This window comes from Tuber melanosporum (assembly GCF_000151645.1).
Source record: "Tuber melanosporum whole genome shotgun sequence assembly, scaffold_182, strain Mel28".
Taxonomy (NCBI): Eukaryota; Fungi; Ascomycota; class Pezizomycetes; order Pezizales; family Tuberaceae; genus Tuber; species Tuber melanosporum.
In genome coordinates this window covers 39,274-55,097 of record NW_003298844.1, presented here as the reverse complement: position 1 = coordinate 55,097, position 15,824 = coordinate 39,274, and the positions used below count along the sequence as shown (strand labels likewise).

General features: G+C 46.5%; 4 protein-coding genes; 1 reads left to right on the top strand and 3 right to left on the bottom strand.

The window, feature by feature from the left end:
• Positions 1-127: 127 nt before the first annotated feature.
• On the bottom strand, positions 128-1,319 carry GSTUM_00003603001 (uncharacterized protein). XM_002837290.2 has 3 exons: positions 1,184-1,319; positions 1,069-1,124; positions 128-1,015 (listed from the first exon to the last, which is right to left on the bottom strand). Exons 1-3 carry the CDS (start codon positions 1,206-1,208, stop codon positions 257-259), a joined length of 840 nt encoding a protein of 279 aa, XP_002837336.1. The 5' UTR covers positions 1,209-1,319; the 3' UTR covers positions 128-256.
• Positions 1,320-1,334: 15 nt separating this feature from the next.
• On the bottom strand, positions 1,335-2,151 carry GSTUM_00003602001 (uncharacterized protein; the record flags this gene model as incomplete). XM_002837289.2 has 5 exons in its annotated part: positions 1,893-2,151; positions 1,764-1,831; positions 1,539-1,679; positions 1,451-1,480; positions 1,335-1,340 (listed from the first exon to the last, which is right to left on the bottom strand). Exons 1-5 carry the CDS (start codon positions 2,083-2,085, stop codon positions 1,335-1,337), a joined length of 438 nt encoding a protein of 145 aa, XP_002837335.1. The 5' UTR covers positions 2,086-2,151.
• A 4,044-nt stretch (positions 2,152-6,195) lies between these two features.
• Positions 6,196-6,930, top strand: GSTUM_00003601001 (uncharacterized protein; the record flags this gene model as incomplete). XM_002837288.2 has 1 exon in its annotated part: positions 6,196-6,930. One exon carries the CDS (start codon positions 6,196-6,198, stop codon positions 6,772-6,774), a length of 579 nt encoding a protein of 192 aa, XP_002837334.1. The 3' UTR covers positions 6,775-6,930.
• A 244-nt stretch (positions 6,931-7,174) lies between these two features.
• GSTUM_00003600001 (uncharacterized protein) lies at positions 7,175-9,132 on the bottom strand (the record flags this gene model as incomplete). XM_002837287.2 has 5 exons in its annotated part: positions 8,543-9,132; positions 8,436-8,465; positions 7,906-8,352; positions 7,429-7,818; positions 7,175-7,369 (listed from the first exon to the last, which is right to left on the bottom strand). Exons 3-5 carry the CDS (start codon positions 8,329-8,331, stop codon positions 7,175-7,177), a joined length of 1,011 nt encoding a protein of 336 aa, XP_002837333.1. The 5' UTR covers positions 8,332-8,352; positions 8,436-8,465; positions 8,543-9,132.
• Positions 9,133-15,824: the final 6,692 nt, after the last annotated feature.

Below are 15,824 nucleotides of genomic sequence, written 5' to 3'. Positions count from 1 at the left end.
TGGAACAGTGGGTCGGGCCAAACGAAAGGGCGAAAAAAAAATTGAAAAAAAATTGCATGTATATAAGTCAAAGTTGGAATACCAGCATCATTAATCAATCAATTACTCCAGAATTCCCATAGTCGCCTGATATAAGATTGCTGCTCAACCCCGCGAGCAAGTTTTTATATAATAACCGCCAATGATAAAATATACATTTCCGGATTCCCCCCCCCCCGGGGAAAACTCTCTACCTAGAACTTATCCCTACATCAACCTATCTGTCCACCTCCCCAAACACCAAGTCCATTGTTCCGATAATCGCCACCGCATCGGCGAGTAAATGGCCTCTTGAAATCTGGTCAAACGAGCCCAAATGTGCGAACCCCGGAGCGCGAATCTTGCACCTATACGGACGCTCGCTCCCGTCCGAGACAACGAACACACCCATCTCGCCCTTGGGGGCCTCGATGGCGCTGTATGTCTCGCCGGGTGGGACGGCATATCCCTTGGTGTAGAGTAAAAAGTGGTGGATGAGCGCTTCCATGTTCTCCTTCATTGCCACTCTCGGTGGCGGGGAGATTTTGTAGTCTTCCACACGGATGGGGCCTGGGGGCATCTTGTTGAGGCACTGATGGATGATGCGTAAACTTTGGCGGAATTCTTCCATTCGACAGAGGTAGCGATCGTAGCAATCGCCTGCTTGGCCGACCGGTACATCGAAGTCGACTTGGCCGTAGGCGTCATACGGAGCGGACTTGCGGATGTCCCAAGCCACACCGGAGCCGCGGAGCATGACGCCGGTGAAGGAGTAGTTTATTGCCTCCGCTGCTGATACAACACCGACTCCTTTTGTGCGAGCGATCCAGATGCGATTGTCTGTTAGAAGTTCTTCAGTCTCGTCGATGCGATCCCCGAATTGGGTGGCCCATTGGTAGATGTCATCTAGGAGACCGACGGGCAGATCTTGGTGGACACCGCCAGGACGAACATAGGCAGCGTGGAGACGGGCTCCGGAGACACGCTCATAGAATTCCTGACGGGGTCAGTTAGTTGGGGTTTGTCGGTGATGGGTAGCGGCGAGTGTACCATGAGTTTTTCACGCTCTTCGAAACCCCAGAGGAAGGGTGTCAAGGCACCGACGTCTATAAATGTATAGTTGGCGAGAGTTTTTAGCACAAAGAAAGGTGTTCCTAAGGCTTACCCATAGCATGCGACAATACGGACATCAAGTGGTTAAGGATACGAGTAATTTCTCCAAACAATGTGCGGATCCATTTGGCACGATCCGGAATCTCGATATTGAGGAGCTTCTCGACGGCAAGTGAGAAGCATTGTTCTGCGATCAAAATATGTTAGCGCTAATTCCTGTGGGTCAAGGATGCCAGAATTGGGTACCGTTCGTCATCCTGCAAAATGGTTAGCATTATATATTCAGTCGAAAAAATCTGTCTCCGACTTACATGGAAACATAATCCAAACGATCAAAGTATGGCAAAGCCTGCGAACCTATCGTTAGCCGCCCAAAGTCCTATCCAATGCACAAGGACCCCCAGTACCTGAAGATACGTCTTGTACTCAATCAACTTTTCTGTACCTCTATGCAGAAGTCCAACATGAGGATCTGCACGAATGATCTCCTCCCCATTCAATTCAAGAATCAATCGCAGCACACCGTGAGCAGCCGGGTGTTGAGGACCCTATCCAAATCCGTTAACTCGAACTCTCTCCACCGCCGCCGCTTCCTCCAGCATACTCGATCTTCAATCAGCGGCAAGACATACGAAATTGACGGTATAGTGCCTCATTTTCCTGCCATGCACCGGGTCATGATTAGGATCCTCCGTCAAGTCTACTCGGATTTAGCTCTATCCATCCATCCATCCATCTGCAAAGGCTCCCGGAATACCCACAATCATCCGTGGTCTCATTTTTTGGCTCTAGCTCGGTCAAAGTGGTTCTTTGGTATGGCGCCGCCTCTGCACTGGATATCTGGGTTGATTTAAAGGGCCGGATAGCACGAGCGGCGCGAATCGGTGAGGAGACAGCCAAAGGCCTTGCGCAGGTTAAACTCCTGGCGGCCAGACGGGCGAAAGTTGAGGCCATTGCTGTCGGTAGGTATAGGAGCTCAATTGAGAGGATTGAGTGGAGGGGTTGAGACAGGGGGGGGGGCAAAGGAAACCCGCAACCTGGGGAAGGATAGTGGGGGGGGATTTCGTGAATGGTTGGAGACCCACCTGGCTATGGCTGTGCTAAAGGTGAGTAGTGGCTGAGATATTTTTTTTGATTAGTAATGTAGAATTTGTGGCTGGCGGGACTCGCTTGGTCAGACTTTAATTTACGTGAGCTGTGGCCATGGGTATGAACCTTGACCTAAATTAGCAGTGCAATAGCTGGCTTTTCCAAACGCAGTCTGTGGAACTCCGCCCAATCTTGATTAGCCTGTTGGGAAACACTCTAAATTGTGTATGTTATGTTAAACTCTCTCCAGCCAAACCAGCTTACATCGCCAACAAAGGGAATGAGAAAGTGGATCTGGTCACGTCGACTATTGGAGGTATCGTGAAAGGGATGGGGCAAGAGTTCCCCTCCGAGGTATCCCGAGGAGGGCCATCTTCTCCCTGGCATTGGGTTGGGGATGGCAATTGTCAATTTACTTGTTAAATCACTTGGTGGGACTATTGCTGCGTAGAATCGTCTGCAAGAAAGGACAAATTTTACAGTAGCTTTGCCACTTCGATACGGCAATTTCGCAGCACTTCCCGCACCAGATTTTATTGTTATAACACCGCACACAAAAGGTCATGAGTAAATCTTTGCGGGGGGGGGGTGGTATCTAAAGAACTAGTTTGGCATGACTATATTTCCGTACACAAACTAAAATGGCGGACAGAGTTGGATTTATTGATCGTTAGATATCCTCCGGAAACAAGCTCGATAGTTCAAACCTTGGCGGGGAATAGCCTTGTGCCTGTGCTTCATACCAACTCCCCCAAAGATAAATCAGTTCAACCTCAGCATGCGGTCAAGCCTTTGTCTGTACTCCGTAGGGACTAGTAAGAACGTGCTTCCCCAATAATCTAGCAAAGATGTTTGGCAGGTGGGAGTTTGTGATGGGGCCGGATACTGTATATTGAGAAGGTTCGGTTGGAAATAACGGGTAATGGGGGGGGGATTGTTGCGGAAGCTATGCTCCTATTGCACGCCTCGTCACTTGATATCATACTCGTACAAAGATGAACTCGCTGATTGACCACCGCACCACCCGCATGTATACATACACTGCTCCAGCCTCGCGGAAAACGCAGGTCGGCGAGCTAGTCCTGCCAACTCGTTTCCGAAAGCCCTAGAATCCTGGTAGGGGACGATGGATAACCCGAGTAATCAAATGGTATATCATAATGGCCAAATTACACTCTATGAGACTATGCCTACTTGTGCAAGCAGGTTCAAATGGCACTGACACTTCCCAGATCCCTATTAGCCCGCTGTCATATCATACCTAAAAAAGCGCAATTGTAATGCTTCCTCGACAAAGCCGAAAAGATTCCTCGTAGCATTCAATACTTATGACATCAAGGCCAGCACCAAACCCTACGGCACAATTCTGTCTTCCCTAACTGGTATGATACTGGGTCTCTCCATCCAATTCAATCGCATTAGCAGTTAAAATATCCCTTCCGACGTTAATGTCGCTCTTTGTTTTGTTTTTTTCGCTCAAAATTCAACGCCCAATCCTCCCTTCCCACCGGATCTTTTCTTCCTTCCATCGCAACAGCCACTAGGGCGGTTATAATACCATGTAGATACGGCTTCCCGGTCAAATGGACTAGATATGCATCAACTACGATACCGCACCCAAAAGAAAAAAGAAGAAAATAAACAGCCCTTATGATTCTCGTCCACCTATTCACCACATTTTCTCTTTCACGATACCACTTTTTACCCATCTTTTCCGCCCATGGGATGGATAGCCCACACACCCACCCAGCCAGTCAGTAAGGCGGTGAATATAATAGCATCACGCACCGCTCACTCGGACACACTTGAGTAGCAACAGAACCAACCCCCTCCCCCCAAACGCCCCCCCCCACTCACAATCCAACCTGTATGACACCGTATCAAACAAATCACGATCGAACAAAAAAGTGCTTTCCCAAACCTTCACTTCGCCGGTTCATGCCGGTAATGCCGATATTGGCCTACACGAGGAGGCGGAACAAAAAAGGAGAATAAATATCAATCACAAATACTCACTCGAAAAATCCCGCCACACCCGCCTAGAGCGAGGTTCTCTGAAAAAGGTATCGTACACATGCGACAAAAGCCCCCCCCCGAGAACTCCGCCTCCCAATCGCAGGCACGGTATCGTGCATTCCGGACCAGAGTGAGGTTTGCAGGCAACGGCAATATGGTAACGAAATCGCTACGGTAGTTTTTTTTTTGGTTTTTTTACTTTTTTTTTTCTCACGACTGCGTTGAAGGATGAACCCCCCTCCTTTTTTTTTTTCTTTCTTTCCTTTTTTCTCTCTTCTCTTCTCTTTTACCATGACGGCGCATTACCCGGGTGTATACTTTACCCTTACCTACCATCTCGTTATTCTCACTCATTCACTCATTTATTTTACACCTTTCTATAGGCCTTAAGGGTTCAGTGCCGTACCAGACCGACAGCTCTCGCATACTACTGGTGGGCAACGTGACGGTCTTCGAAAATGTCCTCACTCGTTCTCCCTACCCTATGGTAAGAGTGGGAATGAGGTGCCCCAGCCCGTGAGGTGGTGGGAGGGAGGATTCACGAGCACCAGTACAGCGGCAGAGAGACATGACGAAGTATGCATATGCATATAGGTGAATCTTCGAGTTACCCAGCTTCAGCCACATCGCAGGGCGTAGAGTGGGGCAGGTATAGCCCATCATGTCAAGTTTACTGAATCAAATACCGGTGGACCAAGTACCGGTATGGCATCATCATTCTGTAGAAGCACATTTCTCAACCGTGGAACGGGGTCGGTATGATGCGGAAAGTGCTTCTGCTCGAGTTGTAAAAGCCTGCGGGTAAAATAAAAAATAAAAAAAAAATAAAAACAGAAAATGAGACACGGGATCCTGGAGTACTGATTGGAGCGTTTGGCTACTCGAGTCAATCGGTTTCCGTGTTTCTATTATTTTTCTACCGCGAGCGGTAGCCGTTAAGGACAGGTGAGTGGGTCACGAACCACAGAAAGAGTGTCACAGTTATCACGCTTCCAACCCGTCCCCCCCCAACAACCCCCCTTTCCAGTCACAGCGTGACCGTCCGTCCCCGTTTTGATATGATACCACCCAAGCGATCACAAACCAGCCGTGAACCCCTACCCGCGTGCGAACACATCCGCGTGATGGGAAACTGCCCGGATTATCATGATTCCGCATTATCTACCGTATATCATACCTCCCCAACTATCATAGCGCCAAAAACCCGGACAAAAAAAAAAAAGTCCCAATCACTCCTAACGCTATATTTAGATTATACAGTAATGCGTGAGCTACAGTCGTTAAACACCTGGACTGGCCCGCCGATGTTGGCTACCGGACGAGAGTATGAGAGGCCTACATCGCGGCAGGGGCTTTCCAGGTATTTTTTCCCCGCAATGTTCAGAGTTGATGGGTTAAGTGTTCGAGGCAGGCGATGTGTGCTAGGCTGGGGGTTGGGGTGGGTTCGAGGGTTGTTAGGAGGAGGGCTGAGTGTGCGGGTTTTTGGGCTGTAGAGAGGGCTTCAACATATTATCCTTGTTTGCCGGCCTGGCTTCAACAGAGGGCGGTGTGGAGTTCATTTTTGCAAGGCATAGTACCGGTACCATACGGTACCATACTGCAGTGTGTATGTAGGGTAGGGAATGTGGTGAGGTGAGGCCTGCCCCGGAACGAACCGTGGAGAAGTTGCATGGAAGGATGGAAGGGAAGAGAAAGGCGGCAAGTAAATGGAGATGCAAGAGAGCCGTAATATGTATATCCATACCGCCTATTACCACCTCCCTAGCGAGCGGAACCTCACCCATCACTGTCAGTGAACACAACCCAAAAATAATCATTTCCACCCCACCCCATCCATCCATGCAACTTCTCCCCTTATCAACAATCACGTGAGACACCTAGCCAAACTCCACTCCACACCCACAGCACCCGCCCCGAACCAACCAACACCCCCAAGCCACCCACGCCCGCTCCCAAAAAATGGACCCCCCAAAAACGCTAACGGACCAACACCCCCTTCCAAAGCTCATAGTATTCGACCTGGACTACACCCTCTGGCCCTACTGGATAGACACGCACCCGACCCCACCCCTCTCCCTCACCCCCTCCACAACTCCACCGCTAACTCTCCACGACGCAACCGCAACCCCATACCCTCTCTTCTCCACAACTCTGCCCCTGCTGACCCACCTCTCCACCGCCGCCGCCTCCGGCGTAAAACTAGCCGTGGCATCCCGCTCGCAGGCACCCGAGCTCGCGCTGCAGGCGCTCGGCCTCTACGGCTTGCGGCAGTTGTTCGACTTCGTCGAGATTTACCCCGGCAGTAAGGTTAGGCATATGCGCCGGCTGCGCGAAAAGAGCGGCGTGGAGTTTCGGGATATGCTGTTCTTCGATGACGAGCGTAGGAATAGGGATGTTTGTGAGTTGGGGGTTTCGTTTGTCCTTGTTGGGGCCGCCGGGGTCGGTTGTGGGTTGGTTGATGAAGGGGTTAGGAGATGGAGGCGGGATAGGGGGTTTGACGGGGCAAGGGAGAAGGAGGAGGGGGAGGAAGTGGTTTAATGGTTGTGGGCCGAGTTGGATTGGGGTTGCTTGATACCGAAATGATACCTATGCTGTAGGTGGCAGCGGATTACGTATTTAGAGATAGAGATCCAGGGAGCGGAAGGAAAGGAAGGAAAGAAACTCCATTATATGCTAGTCTGAGATATCATAGTTATCTTCTCCCCCGACACCTCCACTGCACGCCCCCACTCGCCCCGCCTTCCCTCTCCCACGACATTAATTATCTTTATCCTACACCTCGGGTACCCCCTCCGTTCTAGACAGAACACAACAATTTACATGCCCAAGACATATTATATACATGCACATCACATAACCCATGAAAAAAAGGGGTCGCCAGCCCCGTCCTCTCCATAGCCCTTCTCGTACACTACTGCCAAGTTAATTAATGAGTCGATTAATCAGACCTCTTCAGCCCATCGATAGAACTCTTCCCCACTATCTCTTCTCCTTCATGACCCTTGCCGTCGTGATCGGACTTTGGATCGGCCTGCTCCAACGGGATGTACTCTTGCTTCCATTTGGGGATTAATCCGTCCGGAGCGGAGTAGAGCCACGTCGCGAACAGCACGATGCTGGCGCCGATCATGAACTGTTGATCTGGTTAGCAAATGGTGAATACATATACTAAGGGGACGAGGGGCAACCTACTCCAATAGTAACTTCAAAGTCAAAACAATAGATACTAGCAATAAAACTTAGGAGGATGCTTATACTCGTAGCAAAGTTCTTTGCAATGTTATCTGCGTAGTTTACGCACAGCGCTACCACTATTCCACCGAACGCTTGGAATCCGATGGCAGACCAGACGACGTTGTTGTATCCATCGAAGAAGCCTCTTTCTAGAATTTCTCGACCGTCCTTTGCTACAACGCCAATGAAGAATGCCGGAAAGAGGGAGTAGAATGACAGCTGAACGTTGCGGACCCAGAGGGTGGTGTTTGACCCTTTGAGAACCTTTTCAAAGTACACGCCCGCCAAACCAGAGATTGTGCATGCCACGGCTACAGCTATTAAACCGATTGCCCGATTCATCTCTGGCTCCATGGTGTCCTCACCGATCCCCTCGTATGTTGCTGAACGACGGAGCACCTTGGATTCCGAAGACATCGAAGTCGATTCAGAGACGTTATCCGGAATAGACTTTGCTGCTGCAGGCAATTGGACAATTGCGATACCAACAGTCAACATGATCAAGGATGCCCATTTCTTGGCATTCAGATTCCTGTGCAGCATCAAAACGCTGAAAAGCGCAGTGGTCAGGATCTTGAGCTGGTAGGTAACTTGGAATGTCGCAGCATCCAAATTTGATACGGCAATGTACTGCAGGCTGTTCTGCAGAGTGTACAGACATGCCGGGATAGCCAACTTCCAGTTATCCGGCCGAAACACATCACCGCATAGGTGCTTTATAGACTTCGCAACGGGGACTTTCGGGCCATCGACCTTCCGCCGTTCAAGGTAAGCAACCCATATGGATATCGACAGCTTCAACACTTCATTGAGAAATACCGCCGTCGAAGTAAAATACCGGTTTGCAGACGTCTTTGGCATAATTCGGGAGTAATGCATTATCTGATATCGGTTGGTCGGTCACATAAGCATGCGTGCAAGGGACAGATCTTCGGGAGGACGGGAAATGGGAAATGGGTACATACGAGAATGAGGGCTGAATTTTGAAAAGTCAACTGTTTTGAGCGCCATCGACTGATCGTTAGCTGTAGCTTCACGGAGCCACTCAATCTTGTGAAAAGAGCATGCGTACGGTGATGAGTGAAAGGTGTTTCATGGACATGCCCATGAAGGAGGGCATTCCCTCCAAGGTTTCGGATACCATAATTGGAATGGTTTCAACGGGCGGAGTGCGGATGAGATTTAGACCCGTAGGGGAAGCAGGATAGGGCAACCAAACGGACTCCTGGAGCAAAATCCCAAGATTCCAGGCGGATGTGTCGCCGTCGAAACTGTGGGCAGAGGCTGAGCAGCGGCAAAACGAGGGGAAAACGGAGAAAAGATGGCGAGGAATACGGCAGCAACCTGTACTCGAGTAGACGTAGATGGTGGATGTGCTAGGAGAGGTAGAGGACAGATTTTTTTTAAAAAAAATAACAGTAAAGACGGGTGGTGGCCTTTCGGTTACGACAGTAAACTGGTGTCGATTATAGCCTTCTGCCTTTTCCTCTGTTTCTCTTCTAGCCCTGCTGTCTCTCTGTCACCCGTTTCTGGCGATGGCACACGTGCCAAGGAATCCGCAGGAGGTCCTGCGGTGAAAGTGAGATAGAATCCCCCGTTCTGTGGCTTTTTGGCGTAGCAATCTGTGGTGGAGGAGCTGCTGGATGGGGTTCCTTGTTATGCTGGCCCAAAGGTGGTGATGTTGAAGCCAAGGGGTTAAACTGGAAAGCTAATTTGGATTAGGCAGCTCCCCCCTGGGTGTGTGTTACCAAACTTTGGCAGCAAGTGCAAGGGTCCGCCGGGCGGCCCCGTTGACTGTGCCTGACCTGCCTCTTAACTTTACTCGTATGATACCCGCACTCAAGTCTGCTATGAAGAACCTCTCTATAACACCGGTAACCTCAAAAGGCGGATTTTCACCTCGGTTTAGTAATAGTATCTCAATTCGCCAGTGGCAGCCTCGCTGCAAGTTAATACTGGCACTTTGGAAAATATCATATCTATCCACTGATATTTGCCAAGTAAATTAACAGTGATTAACATGTCCCTGATATTCCCCACTGGTATCATTAAACAATTTCGACCTACTTGCAAACACCACTATCTCCATGGAAACTTGGGATATTCCTATCTTTCCTCTATTAATATGTAGAGGATTGTCCATCCTATCATGTAACAGAGCCTAATTCCCATTAGAATAGTGGTTGAGAACCCTTGGCTGTTGAAGTTGGACAATATTTTCTTGGCAAAGTCCTCCCGGGCTACGAGCACGGACGTCTTCCACCATAGAGCCCGAGGCTGAGGGCAACCTGCGGCACAGACTCGAACAAGGTCTTATACTATCGGCACGACTCCAAGTACGAGTGCGGCCGATAGATATATTCGTCATGTGATATGTGGTATATAGCGGCAAGTTGGCAACCAGCAGGATCGCAATTCTGATGATTTCATCATGAGAGCAACTCCTGCCAATTACCATATTATCATTCCCAATCTCCTGTATCTATCATCCATTTCCTGCCACTATTGTTCTTTTGCAATACCAATTATGGGCTGTGCATATGGAGCGAGTGAGATATCTCTCGAAATGCATTGTGCAATTCTGACCTTGCACCTCTTTACCGAGAAGACTTGGAATGAGATTTCAAGTTGTCTTTGCGTCTATCCTGACTCTGCTTGACAAATTTGTATTAAAGCCAAGGTAATAAATCATTAACAGTTACTACCTAATTAGAGTACTCAGCAGCAAAAAAGAGAAACTCAATTAATTAGAGAACTGACTTGATTGAAAAATATAGGATCGTGCAAGTGATCCAAGCGACTTTCAAGACCTGTACGCTGTTTTGAGAAGTTTTGACTGTCCAGGCCGGCCTGAGATTATCCCAGAGAATTCAGAAAAATCACTCGCTCTCAAAACAGCATCTTAAAGTAGACCTGAGGGTTATACGAAAACCTTTCCTGAGTTAGCAAAAGAGTTAGGAATCAAAGCTGCTCGATTGACAATTGAAAGTGTTATGCACAATTACCATAATATATACCGCTTTCCTCCTTCGCAGCCGAAGCCCCCACTTAATATGTATCATAAAGAAGGTCAGTTGAATTTTGCCTTTTAGGCAATTCAGAAAGATCCTCGGTAGTTATATCATTTCTTCTCTTTCCATTCAATTTGTTGTTTTTTTTCTTTCTATTCCTTTTACAGTTGTACCTTGCTATCCTGGATGATCAAAATTCGAAGAATCTGTTCAGTATAACAAGTAATCTGGAACATCAGGGTAGGTTTTGCAGTAAAACGTTTTTGAAATAACAGTATTTTATATAGGACAGCGAGGTATCTGTATTATTGTGATATATTCTTACAATATAAGTTTTTAAATACATGAAACTCTTACAGTACTTTTTAATAGTTGTTTTGCCTATTCAGATGAAATATGGGTAGAAATTGGTCACCCCCGATGGTCTCCAAACATTTCACGACCTCGTGGTTCAAACCCCTTTGATTACAGTAGCCATAAATTTGAGCCAGCTGGAATTAGGCTCATGTTTTAGGGCTGTATGGCCTATGGATATCATGGGCCTTGTTTTGTCTGGGAAAAGGAAACAACAGAAGAGAAGAAGTACTTGAATGACATGATTGAGACTGAAAATAAAGTAAAGAGATTAAAGCAAGACCACAGGTGAGGACAGGTACGAATTGAAGGGACAGCAGAGTTTAAATTTCTGGAGGATTTGAATTCTAATCTACAAAGATTAGACCAGACCAACCCCCTCCCATCAGGCTATCTGAGGCAAAAACGACGACCAGAATGGGAGTTCAAGGAACTTATAAAAGAGTGTGGAGATAGAAGCCATGGGGGTATTGATTGGGTTTTATATTGGGAGAAAATATTACAACCATACTATTTTCCATTTTTGCAACAGGTCGAGCAAGAAACGGGACACGAGATTTGGGCCATCGAGGATAATGCTCCTGCACATGGCACTGCTCAGCAATTAGGAGAGAATGAACGACAAAAGCTGAGCATACATACTGTTGATTGGCCTGCCCAGTCCCCAGATTTGAATAAAATAGAGCCTCTTTGGGACTATTTAAAAGATTCATTGGAGGAGTACAAGTTCAAAGGTGAGAGTCATGCTACAAAGGAGCAAGTAAAAATGGCTTTAGTATTAGAGTGGGAGAAAATTCCAATTGGTCTCATTAATCATCACTGTTTAGATCTTAGGAATAAGTTGGAGCTTGTGATCAAAAACAAGGGGGATAACAATTTTCGTGGCTCATTTTTTATTTCATATTTCATTGCAGTTCCGTTTGAAGTATCATGAGTTTTAAATTTATGGTGTTGAGTTTCTCCCCGGTTGCAACATGCTGCTTTATATATCCTTGCACGTGACGAATATATCTATCGGCCGCACTCGTACCTTCACGATAGCAGTTGAATACCGGTACCGGCAATCTTTAACCGGTTCAATTCGGTCGAGTAGTTGTACCAGGGTCAAGCAAGAAGTTATGGAACAGTTACTTGAGGGCGGTTGCTCCCAGTTAAACGGGTTAGAATAAATTTAAATGTAAAATTAATAAGTGAATAAATAAACAAAATAGAGTAATATGGTACCATCCGGTCCCGTCCTTTGTCGTCCTGACTCCGTCCTAGACGGACTAGACCTCTGCTTGAGGGTGCTCGGCGGAGTGCCGGTGCGTCCCTGGCTGTTCCGGTTAGTGGGTCACTGCCCTTGTGTGATGTTTTTTCGGAGCTTTCTTTGCGGCGGGACTTGGGCAAACATAAATCCGCCCCCAGACCAGGGTATAGTGTTCCAGCATCCCCCTTTTCTTCGCCGGAGACTTTCACGGATCTCCCTTGACCAACGGCCGCAATGCCCCGCACCGGCACACATCGCAATCGAGCACTCAAGCTCATGTGTTATAGAGGCGCCATATCAATCAGCTTGGCCGTGTTCGTTATGCGTGAGATTTTACGGTGGTATTGCATTGTGGGGTAATGGCCGTTTTTGGGCAGCTCGGAAGTACCGGTACCGGTACCATAAGCAGCATATTCCTGGGACTTTCAACAGAATCCAACCACCCCTAGCTGAAGCTAACAGCACCGCAGTCTCTACTGCGTACGTACTCGTACAGCACTCGTCACCAGTATTCCCTGGCGCCCCTGCCTACCATATCTCGTGTTCCGCCGTACCCGGAGATGGGATGTCACCGCACATCCCTTCCACCAACGGGAGCCCTTATGGCATTCTACTTGCCACCTCCGCCAGAGGATACAAACACTTGTACTCGAGTGCTCATCCGCACAGGTCTGCGGTGGCTTAGTCGCGCTTCGCGGATTTTAAGGGGCCAATCGACTGTGCTCGAGGACTGTACTCGTATTGTGTCAATCTAAGCCCTATCACCGAGGCAATGTCTACCACCACAAGCACCCAAGTCGGCGATACACCTACCGGTGACCAAAACGATATCCCCGCATCAGGAATTCTGATGTTGCAAAACAAAGAGAGGAAGGATCAAATGCCAGATGTTACTAGAGCATGAACGCCATTCATATTGCTTGACAACGCATGTTAATCAACGGCCAAATACAGTTAATCATCAGATAATTCTTCTTTCTTGGCAAATGAACTTGCTTCTTGGCGATTTTTAACAGCAAATAACTGCTCGCAACGTCTAGGTATCATACGACTACACCTGACTTTGAACCCATAGCCCACTCAGGAGTCAACATTTTTAAAATACTTGTAACTTTTTGCTTCTTATCGGAGAATAGAGTACTCGTACAGAAAACTGGAATTAGGGCTGGTGTCGAGGATCCTTAGCAGTATGAGGTTGGGCACTTGGTGGGGTCGGGAGCTCCGGCGAAAGAATTCCTTGGCGTGCTCGAGCACCGGTAGCATAAAAGCCGGAATACGGTAAGTGGGAATGACGAGGCTGGGATATCCAGAACTTCTCCCCCTGGCCACCCAGGGGTCAGGGGTTGGGGAGAGAAACGGGGTGAGAAGGGAATCTCACCTGACTGAGACAAATGAAAAGAAAAATAACACAGACCTTACTGGGAGGTCCTCGAGCGCCGTACGGTATTGTACCGGTACCGGTACCAGGCTGGTGACAAAAATGATGAGCAGAACGGCATGTAACAACCCAAACCATGCTCCTTCACGCTTTCAATTCAATACATTCTGAAGCTGTAAAAAAAAATTAAAAAACTATATAATAATCCAAAACTCTTTCAAATATCTCCAAAAGCACTCATGGAATATTGTAAAGTTCAAGTTGAAAACAACGCCAAGCCTTCCCATTTCCCATACAAAATCATCAGAAATTGCACCAAGACCAATGTACCAACCATAACCCTCTCAATAATTCTTCAGCCAGCTCATACAGAGGGTTCTAAAGGGTGGGAAAGTAAAACCTAGGGAATTATTTTATATATACAAGTACGGAGGTACAGCGCCTAAGTTTTGTATGTTACACTCATAATAGAGAGGTTTTGCTAAGTCAGTTTGCTACTGAACTTTACATAATTTAGGCAAAGTAGGGCTGGGTGGCGCATAGGATTTTTCTTGAAGTTTTGGGAAGAAAAGTTCAATTGAACTGTGCAACTGATCGTCAACATCACACATGAAATAACAACTACTGTCTACACTCTAAATGAAGAAGCCAATTTCACGAAAATACCTCTGTTTCTGACCTCTTAAGTATTTATCTTGTTAGGGTATTATTCTGCATACATGTTAACCTCTGTGAACCTTCAAAGACAACTCCTTTTCTTACTTCTAACTCTGATTCTTTATCTCTGGCATTGTTAGTGGTTATGATTACGGTTGAGAGAACAGCAAGAACAATGCCTATATTGTGTAAATAGCTCTTAAACACCAATTAGCTCTGAGCAGAAGATATTCAAACTGGATACCTGTGAGTGGAATGAGGTAGACTTCAGAGAATATTTACGGTAAATTTTGAACCTTATTTAATGTAGTTTATAGAAAATGAGCAGCACTTTTTTCAACTAGCTTTATATTATCAGTGTACATTCTGAGAGTATTTACTAAGAAAATGTAGATTTACCAAAGCTGAAATCCGCGGAATTATGCCCTGCCTACCATTAGATCTTGTTCAGTGGTAGTTTAGCTTTCGCCCAGACCCAGAAGAAGCCTTTGCAATTCTTTTTTACCAAATATCTTACCCGCATCGCTTGAAGGATTGTATGCAGGTGTTTGGTTGTTCTCGTACTCACTTATCTGTCATTTTCAATAACATTGTCATCTACCTGATTTCATGGTATGGGGAGAAACTTTGGTGGGATAAAAGATGATTAAATTATATAACATTGAGATGATATGAAAGGGCAATACAACAAGTTACAAGCTTGAAGGATGTCTGGAGCTTTGTTGATAGTACTATACAACCTTTTTGCAGACCAGGAGAAAATCAACAAACCTACTATTCTGGATATAAGAAAACTCACTCATTTAAATTCCAGAGTATTGTTACCTCTCATAGTCTTTTTTCTTCACTTGTGAGGCTATTTTCAGGATAGTAGGGGATTAGTAGATTTGGCAAGCATTAGGTATTGAGAAAATAATATGGATGATTCATGAAACCAACAATGTATTGGAGCATGATTATCTATATTTATAAGGAGATTCTGCATATGTACTAGCTCTCAGCGTACTAGGCTCCTATATTGAACAACAGAAACAGCCCTTACAAAGAGAGTAGGAGACAGCCAATCTAGTCATGTCTGGAGAGTGAATTGTAGTGGAGTGTAATGATCTCCATTCGAATGGTTAGTTCTTGGTAACAGGGAATGATACTTCTCTTCTTCTTTCTTCTTCTCACCTTATGACAGTACTAGGCCTTTTCCTCCATTACAGATAGTACAAGATATTTGTCTTCTACTGGGAACTTCTATCGCAAGCTTTCTCTAACTCTTCTTCGTGAAGAGCTTTCTCTGCATAATAATAATAAAGGTCATGATATTGATAAAGAGTGTAAAGGTGTTTTATATCTGTTAAAGTAATAAATGGGAAAAGTACTTAGAACAAAGCCTGAAGAACCTATTCTCCTCAGCCATACCAGCCTCCATATATACTGTTCTTCCTACCTTAAGTCATGTGACCCAAAGTGGTCACATATGCGAAACCAAATCATAACAAACAAATCATCTGACTAAAGTAGTCACATGCTCAAAACCCATGACCTCGTAGCAAGGTCATGTGTAACAACTTATAATCTAATCATAAAATAATAAATAAGTCCTATGAGTCCAAGTGGTCATATGCGTGAAACCTAGGACCTCATTTTGAGGTCATGTAGGAAACATAAATCATATGCGCAAGGCATACCTGCAAGGCATACCTGCAAGGCATAC

Excerpts from the sequence above, each read along its gene's own strand:
- GSTUM_00003603001 (XM_002837290.2), bottom strand. The coding sequence starts at position 1,208 with ATGTCCGTATTGTCGCATGCTATGG. Across the intron at positions 1,125-1,183 it reads CGTATTGTCGCATGCTATGG|ACGTCGGTGCCTTGACACCC; the intron begins GTAAGCCTTAGG and ends ATACATTTATAG. Across the intron at positions 1,016-1,068 it reads AAGAGCGTGAAAAACTCATG|GAATTCTATGAGCGTGTCTC; the intron begins GTACACTCGCCG and ends TGACCCCGTCAG.